Source organism: Drosophila novamexicana, unplaced genomic scaffold (genome assembly GCF_003285875.2).
Source record: "Drosophila novamexicana strain 15010-1031.04,08,12 unplaced genomic scaffold, DnovRS2.1 tig00000485-arrow-pilon, whole genome shotgun sequence".
Lineage (NCBI taxonomy): Eukaryota > Metazoa > Arthropoda > Insecta > Diptera > Drosophilidae > Drosophila > Drosophila novamexicana.
Window position 1 is genome coordinate 3,679,735 of NW_020824808.1, and position 22,766 is coordinate 3,702,500.

General features: G+C 41.3%; 4 protein-coding genes across 4 annotated transcripts; 3 read left to right on the top strand and 1 right to left on the bottom strand.

Moving 5' to 3' along the window:
* Positions 1-861: 861 nt before the first annotated feature.
* LOC115761492 lies at positions 862-5,563 on the top strand (the record flags this gene model as incomplete). Its single annotated transcript, XM_030703258.1, has 4 exons — positions 862-870; positions 2,265-2,624; positions 3,310-4,633; positions 5,439-5,563. Coding segments are annotated over 4 exons (1,818 nt in total), but the record flags the coding sequence as incomplete, so codon positions are not given.
* Positions 1,059-2,065, top strand: LOC115761330 (allergen Tab y 5.0101-like). Its single transcript, XM_030703062.1, has 3 exons — positions 1,059-1,225; positions 1,277-1,677; positions 1,737-2,065. Exons 1-3 carry the CDS (start codon positions 1,079-1,081, stop codon positions 2,035-2,037), a joined length of 849 nt encoding a protein of 282 aa, XP_030558922.1. The 5' UTR covers positions 1,059-1,078; the 3' UTR covers positions 2,038-2,065.
* Positions 5,564-6,329: 766 nt separating the features above from the next.
* LOC115761493 lies at positions 6,330-8,025 on the top strand. Its single transcript, XM_030703260.1, has 2 exons — positions 6,330-6,620; positions 6,682-8,025. Exons 1-2 carry the CDS (start codon positions 6,330-6,332, stop codon positions 8,023-8,025), a joined length of 1,635 nt encoding a protein of 544 aa, XP_030559120.1.
* Positions 8,026-10,438: 2,413 nt separating this feature from the next.
* LOC115761529 (transcription factor mef2A) lies at positions 10,439-12,903 on the bottom strand. Its single transcript, XM_030703300.1, has 2 exons — positions 12,508-12,903; positions 10,439-12,397 (listed from the first exon to the last, which is right to left on the bottom strand). The coding sequence occupies exons 1-2, from the start codon at positions 12,901-12,903 to the stop codon at positions 10,439-10,441; spliced, it is 2,355 nt and encodes a 784-aa protein (XP_030559160.1).
* Positions 12,904-22,766: the final 9,863 nt, after the last annotated feature.

Here is a 22,766-nt window from a genome sequence, read left to right on the forward strand (position 1 = left end):
GAGCCCGAGTCCGAGTCTGAGTCTGAGCTGGAGCCAGCGCGGGTCAAGTGCTGACGCATCTGCCAAATCGAGTGAAGTGCACCAAAACTGTAGTAACCAAAATAAAAAATGCTTGAAAAATAATGAGAGTTGTGGCTGTTGTTGTTGTGCTGCTCTTGCTGTAGCTGGCAGCATCATTAAGAGTGATCATCTGTCAGGCAGCTTGAAACATGAAACATGAACGAGATCTTTGCCTCATTTAAGTTTTTCTTTTGGATTTGGTTTCGTCTGTTGCGTTGCTTTGCGACAGCTCATTACGATTATATCCATATTTCCATTTCAAAAACTTGAGCTTGTGAAATTTTCAATTAAATAAGTGGACTCTAGCTGTCAGTACCAAATATTGTACAGCAGACCTTATTGATCGTTTGATAAAAATACATATATCCAAAACGCATCGGAAAAATACTTAATTTGAAAATATTTATTCTTCATCGAGTTCTTCAGCTGAGCTGCTGTGAAACGTTTTATATTGAAATCCATAACATTCGCTATACAACGCAGTTACTCTTACTTTTAATAGTTCCCGATTGCATGTTTTTCTTTTTCTATAGAAAGAAGCTTTTTTTCCGGTTAGAGTCTTTTTGTTGATTTAAAGTCTCTTTGTTGATTTCCCATAATTTAGATTATCCGGCTGTCATATAAGAAGTAAGAAGTGAAACTTTTGGCACGCAGAAGGATGAATACTCTTCGGATTGTTCGCACCTTCACTAATTTGTCTCCTTCAGTGAAATCGCATTGAATCTTGTTTTTTATTTCTTGTATCTGAAATCTAATATCTAGTATGCAGATATTTTTGAATTGAATATATATTTATATAGAATTTATGGAGTCGGAGATGTTTCCGTCTATGCGTTACACATTTTCCGGTTAAACTGTTATATACTTTGCAAGAGTATAACAATTGGTTTTAATTTTATTAGGTTTCACAGCTGTGTTTTGCAGTCGCACAAGTAACATTAGTCTATAAAAAAGTCTATAAAAATGGAAATGCGCGCTGTGGTTTTATTTTATTTCCCATTCAGAGCTTGAAATCGACATGTCCTTGAATAATCAGTTATTCGCCTTACTGCTAATATCGCTTTTTTTTCCATACGGCAGCTTGGTATCAAAACCTGCCGAACTGGGCGCCTATTGTAAAACTTCACGCTGCGGCCTTAAGAACTTGGCATGCAGGAATTCAAGAGTAAGTTTAGGAATAATGTGAATCATATTGGTAATTTTGGTTTTCATATAGAACTTGAGCATAACTTGCGCGCCTGGCTCTAAGGTGGTTAGCTTGTCACCCTACAGAGAGCATCTGTTGCATCAGTTCAACAGTTTTCGCAATAAAGTAGCCGCTGGCTATACGCGCACATTGTTTCCAGCCGGACGAATGGCCCGTATGGCATGGTCTACAGAGCTGGAAAACTTTGCGAAAATGTATATTAAGAAATGCGTTTTTAATCCGCGACCCTGCATGGCCTCGGTACAGTTTACAGCCATTGGCAGCATATACGATGGGCTCTCCTACTCGGGTAGCCAAAAATCGCATAAAATTCCTGAAATCACGGAGGAGTTGCTAAATGGATGGTTTGAAGATGCACGTTTTGTGACAAGGGAATTGTCGCTGCGTTTGAGAAACGAATTTACTCGACCGTTAGTAATAGACCGATAATGCCATAGGCTTACTATTAATATTTCCAACCCTTTCATAGAACTGTACGTCAAGCCGTGTTGCTAATGGCGGACCGCAACACACATGTAGGCTGCAGTGCATTGAGATTGTCAAATGGCATGGTCAATCAGTTTTTTATAGCCTGCACCTTTGCCACCGACAACATATTGAATAAGCCCATATACAAGGTAAGGGCTACGGCCGGCAGTCTGTGCAAACAACGCGACAGTACTTATAAGAATCTGTGCGCACTTGGTGAAGTTTACAATAACCAGCGCGAATACAAGCCTGGCGAGCTGCTCCCATCTTCCTCGGAGCTCTTTTCAGAGGTTGAGATGTAACGAGCAAGTCCAATTAAATAAAATGCTTTTAGAATTATTACGATTCCCACTGGGTTTTTCTAATGTGCAAGGTTCGTGCAGCTTTTTAGGGTAGGTATAAAAGGAGCTGCGGCGCGGTTCGTGCCTAGCAATCGTCAATAGTAGCTGGCTAAAATATGAGGCAGTTGCTTCTTTGGTTCAGCTTGTGGTTGTCACTGGGCGCTAAAATAATTCTCACTGTTCCGGAGCTGGTGCAGCAGTTGCAAGTACAGCAACGTTTTGACTATGCGCTGCTCGTTGGAAGCTCTAGTTCCGATTGGCCACAATTGGTGTGGAAGCTGCCCTTGTCCACTATTAAGATTAAAGATAAATTGAACATCAGCTATCATCTAGATAGATATCACTCCAGTCACTTGCTTAGCATTGCATTCGTCGATGAACATGATACAGATGCACTTCTTGAGTTTCTGACTTTGAACTTGAGACTATGGAATACGCAACCCTTACTACTGGTCATCAAAAAAACCGAGCAAGTGCAAGTCCTCTTGAAATGGTGCTGGCAGCAGCTGCAGTTGCTGCATGTTTTTGCAATTCTCGAAGACTTTCAGGTATTTATAACAAATATATTACTATATATCAAGCTTTTACTGAACTGAAGTTTTACTTTTACTATAAATTTTCTGAACAAAGAAATCAATTAATATTAACGACTCGCCTATATCACATTGGACAAAATTGGTTCATGATATTCCAGAGGTAGCATTAGGTAATCAGTAGCTTCTTCAGGTCATGTTCTATGCCTGTGCTTGCAATTCATTGCTTTGGACTTTTTGTTGCATTTATTCCGCTGCAAGTCTCAATACAGTCTTGATAGGTGCTGTAACGATTTGGATTTCCGCCACATCCGCCATAGATGAATGTTTTACATTGATGATCGTACGGATCAAAGGCAAACATTTTGAACTTGCCTTTGCATGGACCGTGGTTGGCCGCAAGTTTGCATTGAACTGAAAATACCTTATTAAGATTTGATTCTAGAATCCAATCATAATACTTGCCTATAGAATTCGGAGCAGCTTGGGCAGCTAAAATGAGACACAGCAAACAGCAAAAAAACAATATTTTTATAGCCATATTTACAATTTATAAATCAAAATGAAGTGTGGCTGAAATATTTACCGAGATGATTAAAAAGTAAAATAACTTGATTAAAATTTTCTCAGCTTGGTTGTTCGTAAAAAAATTGCCAATAGTATGAAATACCCCTTGAAATGGTTTCCCGTATATTTTTAGGATACCGGACTCATGTACAGCTATTCACCTTTTTCAAAATTTCAACTTAAAAAGCGATTGATCACAAACAAGACGAATCCAATTATAATACCACGCCTGCGAAATCTCCGTGGCTATAAACTTCCAGTTATTGTGGGCGGCTCAACTCCACGTCTTATAGTTTATCGTCGTCCAACTGGGGAGCTAGTCTACAGCGGCTACGTGGGCCATTTGATGCACTGCTTCGAACAGAAATACAACTGCAGCTTGATTCAGCCGGTTCCGCTAACCGAGAACACATTGGTGCCAGCACGACAGCTGCTTGGAGCAGTGAGAAATGGCAGCGTCCAGTTTGCATTTGCGGCAACATATCCGGGTATGCCTCTCCAGGGTTACACGTACCCCTTTGAGATCCTTAACTGGTGTATAATGCTGCCCGTTCCTAGTCCAGTTCCGTCCAGTGAGCTCTACAGTCGTGTATTGGATCTGCCCACTTTTCTGATTGTACTTGGATCATTAGGACTGATCTCAGCAATACTTTCATTTACATTGTGGCGTTATGGCTATCGTGTTCAACCGTATGAGTTTTTGCTTCACGATAATTGTCTGAGAGGAGCTTTGGGTCAATCTTTCAATGAGGTTCTACGGGCGCCTTTGCTGGTGCGTGGCATCTATTTGGAGATCTGTGTATTGGGATTCTTGCTCACCGCCTGGTACAACTCGTATTTCTCAGCGTATATCACTAGCTCTCCTAAACAGAAGCCATTCACGAGCTTTGATAGCATATTGAACTCGGATCTAAAGGTGGTTATCTGGGCTTCTGAGTATCAAACGCTGCTCAGTTACGATAGGCAGATTCGAAAGTATGAGGCCATATTTAAGATCGAGCCGGACTTTGAGAAATATCTAAAGATGCGCGACTCGTTCAATACCCTGTATGGATATGCGATGCCTATGCAGAAGTGGAACATTATAAAGCAACAGCAAATGGTTTTTAGCTCAATTTTGTTTACCATGCGCGAGGACCTTTGCTTTTATCAAGGCGTCCCAATTATGTTTCCCATTGCTGAGAACTCTGTTTTCAGGGAGCCACTGGAGCGGTTGATAGGTGAGGTGACTGCCAGTGGCCTCATGGTTCATTGGCGTGACATGGCATTTAGTGAAATGATTAAAGCTGGTAAATTGCGTTTGGTCGATCTGGGGAAACCAAAGGAGTTCCGTGCCATGCAGTTGATGGACTTGAACTACATTCTAATGGCTGGTGGATTGATGATGACCCTGGCACTGGCCGTATTTGGCCTGGAGCAACTATGGTTTCACAAAATGCGATTAAGACGATATTTGCGTGAGGGCTTAAGAATTGCACAACAATTATTTCATTTAAAATAAAAAATTGCTAAGATTAGGGTGCACTACACAGCATTTTATGCTTTCAAATAAAAAATAATTATATTAAGATAATATTACTGACCAGCAAAAACACTGAAATACTAATGTTGGTAAATATTCAAATAAAATTAATTTCACATTTGTTAATAAAAGTAGATGGGGGACTACTAATTTAAAAACAATGTTAATCTTGAATATTCAAGTAGAATTTGGTATCAGTTGTAATAGTGCTGTTAAGGAATTACCCAAAGGAGTTATTCTGCCAACAAAGCAATTATTTATTTATTTATTAATGGTCGACAAAACGAATGTCTTCCTAATTATTCAATACATCACTGTAAAAATTAAATGCTATAAGCCTAGTTAGAAAAAAAAATTTTCTTAAAACATCACCGACCGGTGGAGGTGTTTTATTTGCCCGTCGGCCCAGCTATGCCACTTTTCACACCTAATTTTCCTAATTGATAAACAGATGTTGATACAAAGATTTGCTTGTTAAGCACCAATTCAACTTTATAGGAGTTTCGTCCTCGGAGTATTTTGTGGCTATTGTCTTAAATTATCATTTCAACAGATGAATAGGTTGTTCTGTTCTTTTGGGCATTATCAAAAAACAAGATCATTTAAATAATGTGACCGATAAGCTTATAACAGACCCAACTGACACATGCGAGCTCAAACCCTGCAGATTAAATTTATAATCCTAAAATATTTCTACCAATTTAAAAGACAATATGTTGATATAACTCTTTTGTGTTTAGACTTTAGGGCCAAGGTATATCTGGATAGTGTTAATGTGTATTTATATATGGATGGATACATGGAATCGGATTTATATGAGTTGATCGATTGCCTCTTCTTAATTGTTGTTTCAAATCAGCGATAGCTTGCGTTTGTGTGTTCTTGTTTTTGCTAAAAGAAGGTTTAGAGTAACTCCTGGTCGGGACCTCCCGTCTTGAGCACCCTGACTTGATTCCTCATAATTTTATTTTGACAAAAAAAACAATTTTTCTCTAAATTTCCATATATTTAATATTTCTGTATTGTTCTTGAATATTTATTATTTCAGTTCAGGCTCGCAAAATTAAAGCAGCTCACAGGTTACAAATTTACCAAAAACATTGTTAGATTAGACAGTTGACTTATAATGCCACTTATTCTTAAATCACTTATTGGTGGGCTAAAATACAATTAAGCATTCAAAATAAATTATGCCATCATGGCACCTATTAACTAGGGCACTGTCATCAAGCACTTCGTAGTAAATTGATATATGAATTTTGAGCAGCATTTCGCTGTAACCTCTTGGGTGTAGTTTTTGTGCGGCGCTTGTTAGCCGCTAATTTGAGTTTTTTACATGCCTCCGCAACGCATTCATTAGCAACCCTTTTAAAAAGCAGCGCCATTAATCAGTGTCCTGCAGTAATTCGTCAATGTCCGCCATGGATTGTCCTTGGTTTATTTGGTGCCATTTGCTTTGGATGGTCAGGCTAACAGTTGAGGCAGATAGCTCGGCAGTTTTTCAACTGTTAAGCAGCATTAAAAATCAAGATAATTTCAATTATTTGTTGTTTATGAAATATCACAATTCCCGTGTGTCCGAAAAGTTTCTGATGGATCAACCAGACGGTAATTGTTTTGTGAAAAGCTTAATGGAAAGTCTGCAAACGCCTGTTGTGCAACTCGATGAGCACGCCAATAATTTTCTGTATGAAAAACATAGCAGTCTAGTGCTGTCTGTGGTATATTTGATCGGCATGGACTTAGACGAGAACGAGAGTTTGCTAAATGCACTGGTTGCCAACCTGCGACTCATGACCATATCGCGGGTGGTGTTTATGGTGCAGCTCGGAGAAACCAATGAGACGTTTCTGGACAAATTGTTTACTTATTGCTGGAAAATGAAACTACTGAATGTGTTGGCAGTATTTGAGAGCTATAACGTAAATAAGAAATTACACAGAAATCAATTTGGCATATTAATTGTCGTATTCTACGTTCCAGACTACGAACACCTTCTATAGCTATACGCAATTTCCCAGTTATCAATTGGAGCAACGTGTATATGATCCCAGCGCGACCATCTTTCCTGATCGTCTGAGAAATCTACACGGCTATAGTGTGCGCATTATAATTGGTGGCGCGACTCCGCGCATCATTCTCTACTATAATAAACAGGGCGATATAATCTATCGGGGCACATTGGGCCACTTTATGGATGTCTTTCAGCAAAAATTCAATTGCACTTTAACGCAGCCGTTTCCAGTCAAGCCGAATATGTTAGTTCCTTCAACGGAACTAGTGGCAGCTGTGCGCAATGGCACCGTGGACCTATCATTGGCGATTACATTTCCTGACCAGCTCAATATGCGACCTTTTACTTATCCGTACGAGCAAATGAATTGGTGCCTCATGCTACCCGTGGAAGCGGATATACCACACGCCGAGTATTATGTCAATGTCTTTGAGCTGCAGGCATTTTTGCTAACTGTGGCCGTCTTGGTGGTAATTTCCATCACACTTTCGTCGATTCTGAAGCACCACGGGTACTCGGTGCAGCTGTACGAGTTTATACTGCATGATAATTGCTTGAGAGGAGCTCTGGGACAGTCTTTTTATGAGGTACGTCGCGCTTCGGTACACCTGCGCGCCATCTACGTGCAGATATGTTTACTGGGTTTTCTGCTTACGGCCTGGTATAACTCTTACTTCTCGGCTTATGTGACCAGTACGCCCAAGGAGCCACCCTATCGAACCTACGATGATATACTGGCCTCCAATCTGAAAGTGGCCGCCTGGGAGTCGGAGTATAACGAGCTCATTGGACGCTTAAAGGAGTTCCGGAAGTACGCACCAATGTTTCTGGTAGAGCCTAGTTTTAGTAAATTTATTCGCATGCGAGACACGTTTGACACTAAACATGGCTTCATGATGACATCCAGCAAGTGGGTGGTTATTAACGAGCAACAGAACATCTTCAGTGAGCCACTGTTTCGCATGCGCAATGATTTTTGCTTCTTCAATAATATTCCCCTTGGTTTTCCGGTGCACGAAAATTCGATTTATAAGAAGCCCATACAAAGGCTAATTATGGAACTTGCCGATTCTGGCTTAACATCTTATTGGACTTCAAAGGGATTTTCGGAGCTTGTAGAAGCTGGCGAACTGCATTACTTGGACCATAGTATGCGCAGAGAGTTTCGTGCCATGCAACTAAAGGATTTGCAATATGTTTGGTATGGCTTTGCTTTTATGTTATTATTTTCTATAGCAGTTTGGCTGCTCGAACTGTTCTTGAATTGGCTAAAACGCCGACGCCAACGCAGGCATAAACCCTCTCAGTATTAGCTATAATCTGTCTAATTTAATCTAGCATTTGTAAGGCCTTACTACACCAATAACTTTCATATGTTTGTTTTTGATTAGGTGGGCACTTCTGTGCATTTTAATTACTTTTCAATTTTATATTCAATGCGCAGCATTACAGACTATTAATTTGTCAAAAGATTGTGCAGGGTCTGCATATTTGTGTACCCTGCTCACCTGCTCCTGGGGTTCGGTGTGCAAATGTGCTTTGGCTCAAAGTTCATCAAATGCAATTAAGATGCTTGTTCATTGTGGCTGCGGTTTCAGGTCCCCCAAGGTGCCACGAAGACGACGGCTTGGATGATATGAGCCACCTGCGCCAGTAACTGGCGCCTCTTGAAATTCCCTAATCGACATGTTTCGATCTCAAATGACTTGCCGCTCACTACGCCACACGGTGAGGCAGACGTTGCCGTTGCAGTTGCCCGATCTGGCCAAGACGCTGCGAGTAAAACATTTTCTCTAATCTGCACTGATGTTTGCTGGCTGTTGGCGCATGCGGCACGCATTTGCAGCCCCTTGCCCCACAATACCGCAAGGCTGCGGCACAACCCGCTGATGATGCTGTTAATGCAGCAGTAGCTGCGCACTTTGATTTTGACTGACAAGTGCCGCCTGTGTAATGTTGCAGCCGTTGTAGCTGTTGTTGTTGTTGTTGTTGACATGCGCAGCTGCATGCGCTTTCATGCGCTTGCTTTATGGGAGAAAATTATTTATATGCCCCTGATGATCTTTGTCCAGGTACAGGTCTGTAAAACTAATTAACACAATGCCAACACTCAGTTACTAACAATGAGTCCAAGGCTTTGATGTGTTTGCTTTTCGGTTTGACCATGAATTAGATATATTTCGTTTAATTGTCAATAAAACTTTTTATTCTTCTTTATTTTGATGTTTAATGCTCGCAATACTTAAATATTTAATGTAAGACTTAATTGCTAATGGGTAGCTGGTTTTTTTTTGATTTTTTTTTCGTCTTTTTGTTTGCATAAATAATAACTAACAAACATTTAACTACAATTGTAATTTTATTGCGCCTAAAACTATGCGCTATATATGTGTATAAACAAGGGCTTAAATTCAAAAAATTATTATGTACATAAACTAAATTCAATAAATTAGAAAATATTGCAAAATTCACAGTAAGTATATATAACAATATATGTAACGCAACCCAAACACCAGAAAATACATATTTTTTTATTAAAACTATCACATAATAATTGGCAGTTTAATTAACATTAACTATCCATAGTTATTCAATTTGTTTTACTTAGCTTACAATTAGATATAAAATTAGCCCATTTTATTTATAGTACATACAATTTGCGATTCACACAGCGGCGAGTGTAAGAAGATGAGTACTATGAAAATTGAAATAGTTATCAAGTTATCAAATAAACGAATTCTATATAAAATACAAAAAAATAATGGCAAGTGCAATGCGTTCAAGCATTTTATGATCTGTAAGTAGTTGACACACGTGGATAACTTGAACACTTCTCAGATTTGCGAAAACGTGAGTATTATTTGTGAGGAAAAAAAACACGAGTTGAATATGTTACTTGTGCCTGGAATGAGAGATCCTTGAAGAGAAGACATTGTTTGATACATAAATTCGTATTTCTCAGGCGTTATTATATGCCAAAAGGACTTTTTGATTTATCATAAAGAACTTGTACTAATTTTAATGAAGTGTTCAAAATTGTTCGCGTTGCTGGCTTTCTCTTAAATTAGGTCGTATTTACACTGAGGAAACTTATGATAATTTGGGCAAAGCAACTCTAACGAAATACTTTTAATTTACAGGAAACGCTTCTCAAAATACATTATTATTGTTTTAATATTATTAATTTATTTAACGTAATTAATTATAGAAACAATGTGGGTGAGTTCATAGATTTTATTTGTTGCAAGGAAGCGTTTGGCCTCATTTTGATATCACCACTCGTAAATTTGCTTATTAGCTTCATTTTAACTTTTTTATTTTTATAATTAATTAATTATTATTTAAAATTGCTTGTTATTTTATCTTGCTTTAAATTTGGCACATTTAAAATTAATTTGTGTGTGTGTGTGTTTATGAGCGTGTGTGTGTTTTAGGTATAAAATAAAATTGAGTATTTTATTTGGAAGTGCATTTAGTGAGTTTGTGATTTTGTCTTGATGTGTTTGTGATATAGGAATTGCACAGAAAGCTGAGATAGGAATTCATCAATGAAAATTTTTCGATCAGGAAAGATCATTTTCTAGGAAGTAATTTCCCAAGAGTATTCAAGTAGTTATCTTAGTTTTTCATTTTGTTTTGTATGCAGTTAGTAAGGAACAAGAAATAGTTTGCTGTTTTGTGTTTTGTGGAACATAGCCTATACATATAAAAGCCAAGGTCGGCACACTACCGGTTCGCCAGCAGACCATTGGCAGGCGGTAATACGCCAGGCGGCGTATTTGGCCCACTCAGCACGACGCCGGCGCTCATTAAACTGGGGTTGGCCACCGTGGTGGCCACCGCGCTGAGCTGTCGCTGTTGGACAAGGCTTGCACCGCTGTTAGCTGCATTGGAACCACCACGCTGATGCTTGGCGGAACTGCCTTTGATCAGGTTGCCATTGTTCTTCTGGGTCATGTGTGTCTGATAGTGTTTGGCCAGGTGTGCCTTTTGCCTGAAGCTTTTGCCACACAGCGAGCACGCAAAGGGCTTCTCGCCCGTGTGCGTGCGTATGTGCACATTCACTGAGTATTTGTCCTTGAAGCCTTTGGAGCATATGGAGCAATAGTGTAGTGAACGTTCCTTGCGCTGCCCACCGCCACTGCTGGCCGAACTACCGCTCGCATTGCAGTTGGCAGGCGGACTATTGCTGCTGCTGCTGGCGCTGCCGCTTGACGAGGAGCTGCCACCATTGCCAATGACGACACCCAGAACGTTGCTGCTGTTGTTGTTGCTGTTATTGTTGTTGGCCACATTAGGATTGTTGTTGTTATTGTTATTGTTGCTGTTTGAGCTGTTGGCGCTACTGTTGCTACGCTTGTATTGCTTCTTGGGCTTGCTAACGCCACCAAGGCGACTGCCTGCCACAGATGTGCCCACAGCTGTAGCTGATGTCGATGTGGACACCTCTGGCTTGAGGGGCTGTGGGGGCGGTGGCGGTTGCTGTTGCTGTTGCGCATTGGCCAGGGGCTGTAGCTGTGTTGTGGTTGCTCCTGTCGCGCTCGGCGACATCTGCATGAGCACATCGTTGCTGGTATAGTCTCCAGGCGTTGGTGTGCCCGTGTTGGCACTGCAGAACTGCTGCACCTCATTGGCAATGCGCTTGATTTTCTCAAAGTCATCGCTAAAAGCATTCTCCAGCGACAGGAACATATCATCGACAATGATGCTGGCATTGCCACCATGCTGGCCGTGATTCGACGAGGACATGTGCGTACCGCTGGCTGCATGACTCATGGCCTGTGCATCCTCGAACATTTGCGCGGTATTCAGCGTTGAGTCCGCAAAGCCCAAAGCATCCGCTGCGTCATCTGGCGTAAAGAGTAGCCTCCGCATTTCATCATCCTTGACCACAGGCAATGTTAGACCATTCTGCATATGCAGACCCTTGGCGTAGCCCTTGCCCTGAAGAGCGCTGCGCAGCAGCGATTCCGCAGAGTTCTGTTCCGCCTCCGCGTTGTGATCGGCCATGTGCCAGTCGTTGTTGTTATTCTGAAACTGTGCCAGCTGTTGGCCCAGCTCGTTGACCCCGCCACCTGCTATGGAAATAGCAGTTACCAGTGAGGGTAGCGTCTGTCCGTGTGGCTGGGACTGGGAAATACTGCTGAGGCCATTGACATCTGCACCACTGACAATAACATCCTTGCCATCCGTGCTGAAGCCGCTGTCATCGTAAGGATATTCTGATTTGATATAGCCTGGAAAGCTGCCAAGCAAACTGTCCAAATCCAGTGCGCTGGGCAGTTGCTCCGTCTCGGCACGCTTTAGCCAAGGCTCGCCACCATTTAATACTGTCAATGTGTAAATCTGGCCGTCAGTTGTGTCCAGGCTGCTAATGGTATCGCTGCTGCTGCCCGCAGCACTAGAGGAGCTGCTGGCATTGGGCTGTTGTTGTTGTTGCTGTTGCTGTTGCTGTTGCTGTTGCTGTTGCTGTTGCTGCTGCTGCTGCTGATGTGGATGTGAATGTGGATGTGGATGCGATTGCGGAGATGTGGGACTTGGCTGGTTAGTACATCGCACATTGCTGGCGTTAACGGTGGTCGTAGCGCTGGCTGTGATCGGCTGCTGCTGCCAGCAGTATCGATCGAGGTCTTCGAAGATAGAGCTGGAGTCAAGGCGGCTGTTATCCTTGTCCTGATGCCAGAACTGCAAAACGAAAATAAAAGAACATAGAACAATATATTATTAAATAAATATTATGGCTCTAGCACAGAGGCGCAAAATTCTGATTCAACTTGTTTGCCATAAAAACTTACCTCATAGCCCTGTAACGTGGGATCGCCGCCATTGCTGGTGCTGCCATTACGATTGCTCACTGGAATGCCGCCGCCGGCGCCCTCGCCGCCGTCGTGTGTCATGCTGCTTGCGGTTCTTGCGCCGCCGCCGCAGATGGCCTGCTGGGGCGTTTGTGATGTCGTTGGCTGATGACCTTGGCTATGGTTGTGACTATTGTGCTGTTGTGTGTGCTGCTGCTGATGGTGCTGCTGCTGCAGGCTAACGCCCACCCCCACATCCACCCCAACACCGATGCCAATGCCCATGTCCGGAGCTGTGACGAAATCGAAGAAATCCGTTTTTGAGAGATCCTCGGTACGAAAGGATTCACTTATATCCATGCCAGTCGATGTGGACATATCCTCAGTGCCAATCATTTGTTGCGCGTGTATTTCCAGTTCGTAAAATCTTTTATTCAGTGCTGGCCAATATGTGGATTTTTTAGTGTTAATAAACTGTAATTTTTAAAAGAAGGTAAAAAATACTTTTTATACTTTTATTCATATAATTGAATTTTAATGTAACTACAAGATTAGTATGGCCAAAAGTAGTTGAATAAAACCCGATCTGAGTGGGGATTTTTTTTTTTCTTTTTTGCAGCACCATCCACTCCGCTGATTAGTAAACAGTTTCCCTCGGACTCTTTGGGGACATGTACATTAATTTATTTAAGCCACTTGTCAGTTGGCTGCATAAGTCAATCACTCATTCATTCGCCCATTTCTTGCACTCAGCTCAGCTCAATTCGCCTTGTCCCACCTCGCCTCACCTTGTGGCTCAGTTCGGTTGGACGTGCATTCCAGCAATACTTGCATTTTAATTTGGCCAGCTACTTTAGCCTTCTCAGTTTTTTGCTGGCTATCTGCAAACAAATAAATCAAACTGACAGAAGGGTGACAAAGTGTAAACACATTTGGCGCGCTCGGCTCGTAAATCTCTTGAAGCCGCACTTGGACTTTGGCTAAAACCAAACCTGACGCTGTGACACGCTGTTTTTGGTTTCATTTGCATAGATTCTGCGAGCCACATAACAAGCCGTCCATTTAGAACAGGCAACGAACCGCTGCCAAAAATATCGCTACGAGTCTGAACTATTGGCTACCCATGGAGCTGGAGGGTGCTGCTGCCTTTGCTGTCTTGATTATAAACCTATTTGGTCAGTTCGAGATCGAGTAATCGATGCCAGGCAGCAATCGAAATCGAATTGACAGCTTGCGTGCAGTTGCTGTTGCTGTTGCAGCGATTGCGATAGGGATTGCGATTTTGATCTGTTGTCCATGTGTTTGCTGTGGCCTGCCTGCTCCGTCAAAGTCGTGCAGCAAGTACTAAATGTTCAAATTGTCAATTTATTTGCTTTTTTTTTTTGATATTTTGCTTTTATTACTATTTTGTTTTTGGGCTTGGACTCTGCATATAGGAAAAATGGACGGCATTTCGAGGCCTGGTGTGGCAGCGTGAGAACCACAAACAGAAATGACTTAACAAATTTGCATACAACACAGAGAGCAAAGAGCTTGGCGTATTCTCTAGCGCATACTTTAGATAAGGGCAAAGCGAAGAGAAAATGCCATGGTATAAATATTTCAGATGCTGTTGCTAGGAACATTTAAGTGCAATCTACGCAGAAATCAACTGAAATGTGAAGCCAGGTCTTTGAAATGCTTATTTAAGACCGCTGCCGCTGCCGCAGCAGCAGCCGCAGCATCAACACCTGATCTCCAAAGACATTAAAGTGCGGCTGCGGCAGCCAAAGACACGACCCATTAGAGCCTGAATGAAAGCAACAACTACAACAGCAACATCAGAAAAAACAGCTTAAAGTACAACAAGTGCAGGCCATTGGCCAAGTCAGAGACCAAGCGATCGGCCAGTCTGCATTTTAGGCTCTCAAAGTGAGCTCGTTTTCAGTGTTTTCCACATCTTATCGCCCGTTCATCTGACCGGCCATAGAAGGCAAAGGCTGCCTCCTGAAATTTCACCAAAAACTTTGCGGCTTGGCTCAAATGCGTAATCATTTGTAGTCATTTGCCTGGCTGGTCGCCTGGCTAGCTGCATGGCTGCTTGGCTACCCGGTTGCCCGGCTGCCCGGCTGCCACTTGGTAGTTTAGTTAATCATGATGTTTAAATTCAAAAATTACTTTATACATATTTTATGGTCCAAAGACAGCGTGCGAGAGAGAAAGAATGAGAGAAATAGAGGGAGAGAATATAATACTTCACTATAAAATTCATAAAAAATATTAAATAAAATAATAAGCTTTTGTTAGAGCGTTTTGGGGGCGCAAATATTGACTAATTTGGCCACGATTATTGTTATTTGACTGTGGCCCAAGCAAAAAGAAAGTTTACAGGCTGCGCAGCCGCGCGCCTGGAACGTGCATATAGTACATCCAGAGATAACTGGCTGATCGGCTGCCTGGCGGCCAATCATGTACGTGCATGTACCCAGCACATGCATCATGAGTCAAGATGAAGATGCATGTGGCCGCGACCTGAGTAAGGCTGCGGCTGTGGCTGCGATTGCAGTTTATTTCACTATGCTGCATAGCAATTGCAATCGTAATCGTAGAAATTGTTAGCGCATTTTGACCAATGCAAACAGCCCGCAGCGGCTTCATTTAAATAACATGATATCATGATAGCTTACCTTAACTCCTTAAAGGGTACATTAACTTTAATGCTAAGTAAACAAATAAAGTATGCTAATAAGGTATTTAACTAAAAATTTTCTCAAATATCGGATATTAGTTAACATAGTTTTTTTTACACCAAAAAATATCTTTACATAAAAACTATAAAGATTACAAATTCAAACAATTATTGTACATTTTTTAATATTATTTTTTTCATTATTTCAAAGAGCGTACTTCATGTTCGATTAGTTGAAATTCGTTTTTGAAGTAACTTGTTTATGTTGCTTTCAATTTTGTTGGATTGCCGAAAGAGGGGCCTATTCGATTATGGGCCATAAATAAAAATGCGCCAATAATTTTTTTAATTAAACGAAATTTTGTCATATTTATTTACACATACAAGTCTGCATCGTGTGCTATTTGACATGCAGTTAAGTCTTGGCTCGGAGGTCTCAGAAAATATATTGTGCTGTGGTCTGGCTTTGTTTGGCATGCAAATTGCCAAGGAAAATTGCCAGGGAAATTTATTGAAGTATGCAAAGAGCACACAGCAACAACAAAAATTATGAAGTTTTCGGCACCATTTCTTTGGTGTGCATGGTCGGGCATGATTAGCATCCCTCCATCTTGCGACCCGCCATAGCGGGCGTCAAATACAAAGAAAAAAAAAAACAAATTAAAATGCGGTAGTCAAAAGCCACCGCCATTGCTGAGATTAGTTTATGTGCAGGAATTTGTATATTGTGGTTACACAATTTTCCTCATCATTGTCCGTCTCCTTACCCTTTTCAGCCGCTCAACAAGCTTGCCTTAAAAATCACACGCCTGAGCTCTTCTGCTTCTGTTGGTTTGATCGCAATTTCTTGTCAAATGATTTAGTTTTTTTTTTGTTTTTTGTGCCTTTGTTGTTGATTTTTTCACGATTTTCCACGCATTTTTAACCTAAATACCGTGCTAAACGATTTTTTAATGTCTTCACTAACAAGTTTCAATTACCAATAGGCAACAGCCATGGCAAAATGCGTACAGATGCCGTTTGCAGACATGTTCAAATGAAAACCAGTCCCCAACCCCAACCCAGCTCAATCAATTAAAATAATTCAACAATTGTAGTGAAATTGCCAAAGAAAGAAAGATAAAGAAGACAATGCGGCAAAAAAAAAAAAAAAACCTGTAGATCCAGACGAGCCACGAGAATTCGTAACAGGCAACAAGTTGACTCACGTAGCGCAATCAAATTGCACTTCGATTGGCTAAAATGGAGCCATCAGTGAAAATATCTTTGGATTTGTATGTGCACTTGTCGATAATAGAATATTTATTGACCTAAGCTAGATTGAGATGAAGGTGGTTGCTTTTGAAAGTGGAAGCTAAGTAAGCACCGCATTTGGTTTCTTCTTTTAGGATCTTTAGCCAGATAACTAAGTACTCCATATATGCATTGAGGTTTTTCTGAGAAGTAATTGAACAAATTCGAAATCTTTCGAGTTATATGAACATTTATTGGTTGTAACTGATTTAAAGTACTTTTCAGCAATTCTGTTAACATTTTGAGAGGCGTATGAAACGTGCAGGTACTAAGCTTAAGGTATAGGTGATATAATTGGGCACATCATTACAAACAAGGAGATATTTATGCTGTAAAATTCTGTGTGCTGTGTATTTAAAAAAATGCCAATTCTACAATGGCCTGTAAGACGCATCATAAGCGAATGGAAGCTCATAAAAACGAATTTATGCAGCTGCAAATGTAGCCATATTTTATTGATTTCTTTTTCTTTTTCGCTCACATTTATTTCTGCAATGCAAATGTTCATCGTTAGCGAAGTGAGACCGCTCTGCACCATGCCATAAGCCAGTCGATGATTTTTCAACCAGATAATTATCGCCCACCGACTGAAAGGCTACTGCCCCAACCGGCCAAATGCGCGTAACGGCCGCAGTTGTGGCTGCTGGTGCTGACCAATTGACCAATAGCCGGACAGGTTGATAAGCGGATGGGACACGGCTGGCAGCTGTTGCAGCGGGCTTATGTTTCAATTGCATGCAAATGCATAATTGAATCGAATGGTCTTGCAGCTATGTTTTCGCCGGCAACTGCAACTGCAGCAGCAGCAGCAACTTTCGAACTGAGGCCCGCCTAATGAAGTAATCAACGGACAGCATCTCAAGCTTTGGCTGGCATTGTCAATCAAAAGAAACGTTTTTATTGGCCTGCGTTACAAACCAAATAGCATCAAGATGTATTAATCATTTCGACCACTGTTGTTGCTTGTTGGCTAGCGTTGGCGGGCGACGCGTTGCGACGCGCTGCGACGCTGACTGCGGCAGTGGCAGTGGCAGTGGCAGTGGCAGTGGTTGTGTGGCAGCGTAGCCGTAGTAGACGCGTCTACAGCGCTTTATCAGAGCGCGCAGATCTTTGGCATAACGAAACGTAAAACGTAAAAAGCCAAATAACTTCAGGCGAGACAAGCATGATTAAAATGCGCAAAAATGGCAAACTCCAAATGGGCGCTGCATGTTGGAAGCACCAAACACAGGCAACAACAAGAGCAACAACAACGATAACAGCAACGCCGTGTGATGTACACGCGGCGCATTTCAATTCCATTTGATTAATGACAAAGCCTTAAAAGCAACTGCGACCGCAGCGGCAAACGAAGATGTTGCTGATTGGCCCGTTGTCCATTGCTGTTGTCAACTGCCAATTGCAGTTGCCGCTGCTGCTGCTGCTGCTGCTGTTGCTGTTGCCGCTACTGCGCTTGCAGATGCAACATCTTAGTTATTCGCAGCTTTTTTTTTTGTTGATGACTGAAAATAAAAATCATTTGTTCACGACGATCATAAAGCAATCAATGGCCGCCAATCATAAAACACTATATAACATTTTCCTGTGAGTTGATTAAATGCAAATGTTCAATTGGCAAGTAGAAAGTGTCGCTATGGCCACCCACACACAATATATACCACAAAAATCTGCATAAAGACTGCCCCGCCAAATAAGGCCAAACGAATGCAATGCTGCCGCTGCGATTGGCCTTGTTTGTGGGTGCTGCTGTGAGTGATGTTGCTGGTGTGCCAGGCACTGCAGCAACATGCCATGATAAATTTCGAATTTGCTACGAAACTAGTATCAGAACATGTCCATCTTGGTTGCCCACACTCACAGGAGTGTGTCTCAACTCATTCGTGGCCAGGTGAAAATTTGGGCTGCCTGCTTTCACAGCAGCACAACAGGGGCAGCAGCAAGCGTATTCTTCTCCATGCTGCTCGCAGCATTGTGATTAATGTATTAATTAAAGCCAGTTAGCCTGAACTTTTTAAGACCCAGCCCATGATTCGTGGCTTTAGAAATCGGCAGACATTAATCAAAATCAATAAGGCAGTTGTCTCAATGCCAACCGGCAATAAGTCCATAAAGCGGGCGAAACCCCTTAAGTCAAAAATTTGCATTTTAACAAGTTAATTTGTTGTTGTTGTTGTTCTTGCTGTTGTCCTTCTTATTGGTGTGGTTGTTGCTTTTGTTATTGTTGTTGCTGTTCTAAAAAAATTGCAAACGGTAGCGCACGAATTTGGCAAGATCTGTTGTTGTTTTAGTTGTTATCGTTGTTGCTGTTTTACTTTCAATTGCTTTTGACTGGCGACATAATAATGAGAAACCAAAACTGCATTCATTGCCCAAACGTGACATGTTAATTGAGTTTTTTTTGGGTGGGCGTTAACCCACCGAGGCACAGTTTTGACAGCTGTCTAGGCAGTAACTTAATTTGCTGCTTTCAAATGCCAATAGTATGAGAGCACAAAACACTCATACACATGAAATATATAATAAGTTAAACGATTTAGACGCCTCTGCCAGAAAGAAGCATGATAACTTTATTGATTTTGGCAAACGAGCTGAAAGACATTGAAACCGAATCGTGAGTCTGGCCAACAATCAAAGCAAATAGTAACAATAAGCCAAGTCTTTATATTTTTTCTTTTTGTATGCCGTTGTTGTTGGAGTTGTTGGTGTTATTATTGTTGGTGTGTCTGTGACGTGATCGCTGCAGGCGCCACTTGGCAGCCAAACAAAAGAGCAGGTCAGAGCACAGCACGCCAGGAATTCTGGCTAATCAGCACAAGCTCTAACTTCGACTCCAACTCCAACTCCACGTTAGACAAAAAGGTGGGCGCTTGACGACGATCCCATGTATTCCGTTTGAAGGCTGCCATTCATTAAAGCCATTTATCCGTTCAGATTGTAGGTGTGTGCATGTTGTGATTCTTTTTATGTGTATGTGTGTGTGTGTGTGTGTTTAGCAATTTGTTTGCTGTCATGTCAAAGTGCAATGAAAATATTTTCACTTGCCCATCAAACGCTGCACACACAACACTTGACATGAGACAGCAACGTCAAACATTCCGCAATGCCACCCAAAAAGCATCTTCATAAATTTGATGCTGTTGCCGTTGTACCCACAGCATCAGCAACAGCAACAGCAGCGGCAGCGGCAGCAACACTCCCACATGCCCAGAGACTCTATGGCAATATCGTGTGCAGTCTGTGGGCTCCTTGAGGCTGGCTCGTCTTGTGGGTCGATCAAAATGTTTGTGGCGTCTTTTTCATCATCATCATTAAATTCGTCAAGATGCAAATTTTTTGCCGATTTTTTGCGACAGGCTGTTTACTTTGTTGTTGCTGTTGTTATTGTTGTTGCGGTTTGCTGCTGCTGTTGTTTGGTAGTCGTGCGCATCTTCCAGGAAGGTGCACGGATTGATACCAGCCGGCAGTCTGTTGAAGCATTTCTTATACTGGCTGACATTATTTTACTTAAGCCTTACCAAGTGCAATTTATTACCATGGTCTGGCTCTTAGGGCTAGCTGTGGGCGTCCTATACCATATTCACTTAGTTGCTTGGCCATTTAGTTATATTGACTATATGTACATATATAACTCATGCTTAAACACACTACATAAATTGCTCGTGACTGCAATTAGACAATTGTCGCTGTCGTCAAACTCAGCCATGGCTCAGAAGCTAATGAATTTTTATTTGTATATGTATTACAAGACAACAGCAGAGCAGCATTAGCAACAGCAGCAGCAGCAACAAAGTCTTCATTGTGTTGGTGTTGGTGTTGTTGTGGGCATTGGCTGCCTTAGCTGCTGCTTGTATAAATTACCATAATAACAAATTACGGATCATTAAGATTGTCAGCTACTTCGTTTCAATTAATTAACCATTAATTACAAAGCGCCTGAATGGCAGAATGTGGCAACAGTGCCTGGTAACGACAAATGCTGTACATGAGCCCACAATATAAGCCCAAAACCCAGCAACAAAGATACAGCATTCAACGGCATCCGAGCAGCCATATAAGCCACAATGACGACGACAACGACGACGACGACGACAAGAAGCCAAAATTAATGCAATAGAAGACAACAACAACAACAAAAACACCAACAACAATTGCAGCAGCAAGTGAAGAAATGCACAAAAAAGCAGCTGTGCACAAAAATGCAAATTTTTACAGAGTATAACAACAACAAAAACAACAACAGTAGCAGCAGCAACAACAAAAATAACAACAACTACAAATATGCTAAGAGACTTCACTTTCAATATATAGCAAAGGATGCTATTTCTTGTAGCTGTTTGTCGCGTTTGCAAGTTGCACAAATTGCATTTTACCATATAAAACACAATTTCAGCTGAAGACAAAGGAAAAACAATACAGAAAAAAGGCACAAGCAAAACCTACAGATGCATATGGGACGGTGGCAGACAAAGCACCGCCACTAAAAATGTGACAAAAGCCCAAAAACGCAAATTGAAAGTGAAACTCGAGAGAACCGAAATGGAAACTAGAAATTTGCATAGAAATGAATTTGTAAGAGTTGTTGCGCCAAGCTATTTATGAATCAACTCAAGTCAAATGCTGTTTGCAAAAATAGCAAATAAATTTGTAACTAGCTTAAAATATGAGTGCTTATTGGCCTATAATGTTCATGTTTTCAAAATGATAGAATCCGTAAACTGTTATAAACATATGAAGAATGTAATCTTTCAAGCTCATATGATAAAAAGAATAATTATAATAAAAACTAGAAACATTTTTCTAGACAAAAAATGGGCTATTTATAAAAAAATAATTATGTTGAAATCTTGTACAAAAAGCTATTAATAATAAATATTTAGTACAAATATGTGGTTGTAATTACATTCTATACTTTCCGTATTGTAATTGCTCGCGGCTGGTCTGTATAAGCTATACACTAATCTGAGCCTTGGTTGGCCCTATTATATGTCTATATATATCATAAGTATAATACTCTAGCTTTGTGCTCTGCGACATAACTTTATGACAAGCTGATGACTTGGTGAATGAAGTTAGCTGAGCTGGTTCGTTGCCTAAGTCTTTTATTTTGCATGTACTGCGCATGCAAATATTTGCATATATTTATTGCTTGAGTGGCAGACTTACACACCCACAGGCTGCCTTGGTAACAAAGGCAATGCGGCAAACGAGCTTCTTTTAGCAACGATAGGTTGAGCTCGGCCAAACTCTAAATATATTACACTCTAATGTCTTTTAAACCGAAACTATAAATTTCTTATCGCACATCGAAAATCAAGCTTGCCCCTACAAGTCAAAACCGAATGCGGCCGCCGGCAGTCTTGCTGTTGCAGTCGCAGTCGCAGTCTTGGACACGGGCACACACCCTAGTTGGCCATGCGGCGCACTCGTGCGTCATATTCAAATGTGGAGTTGATGTCGGGAGTCCGGCTAAGAGTCTGTAGATTACGTTCGCTAGATAATACAGCGCCACCGTTTCTTTGGCAGTGGCTAAGATAGTGACTATGGCATTCTTTCAAAGGCCGTTTCTATGGCTGCTCAGAGCCAACGCTAACGCTAACGGACTCAACCAGGAACCCGGGCCGGCACAGGCATGTGTGTGTGCTTATGCCATAAATGGATGCAAAGCATACGTAGCCTTAAAAAGTCAAATGTGTGGATAATAATTTTGATTTATTGCTAAGCAACCCGACTCTAGGTACAAGCTCGATGTTTAGTTACAATCTCAGCTAGATAACTCAATCGAGTGCTGTTGCTTTTCACGGGACCAACTCTGTTGGCTATTATCAGCCAAAGCTAGCCGAAAACCAAGCTCAAACCTATAGGGGCGTGTGCTGCGCAGGGGCGTGAACTAAACATGCTAATGAGCCAACATTCAGCAGACCAATGGCTGAGCAGCTTGACTAATATTAAAAGCAGCAACCAACAACAACAATATCACCGCATATCGATAGCAACAGTGCCCGCGTTAGCCAGAAATATGAGTTTTTGTTTATTGTTTTTTCTTTTGCATCTTTAGCCATGTTTCGTCTTGCATAATCTTTGCGGTTGCTTGAACGGACCGCAACTTTTCCCGCTCGGCGTGCACTTTAATTATGAAACTTGGAGCTCGTGCCAAATGAAAATCGATATGTTAATTTACATAAATCTTAAACAAATGTTAAGCATATAAAAGACCCAACGTCTTAGTTGTATTATGCATATTGTCTGGTCTTCAAAACAATGAATGAAATCTATATTTGCCTTCGAAAATCATATAGAG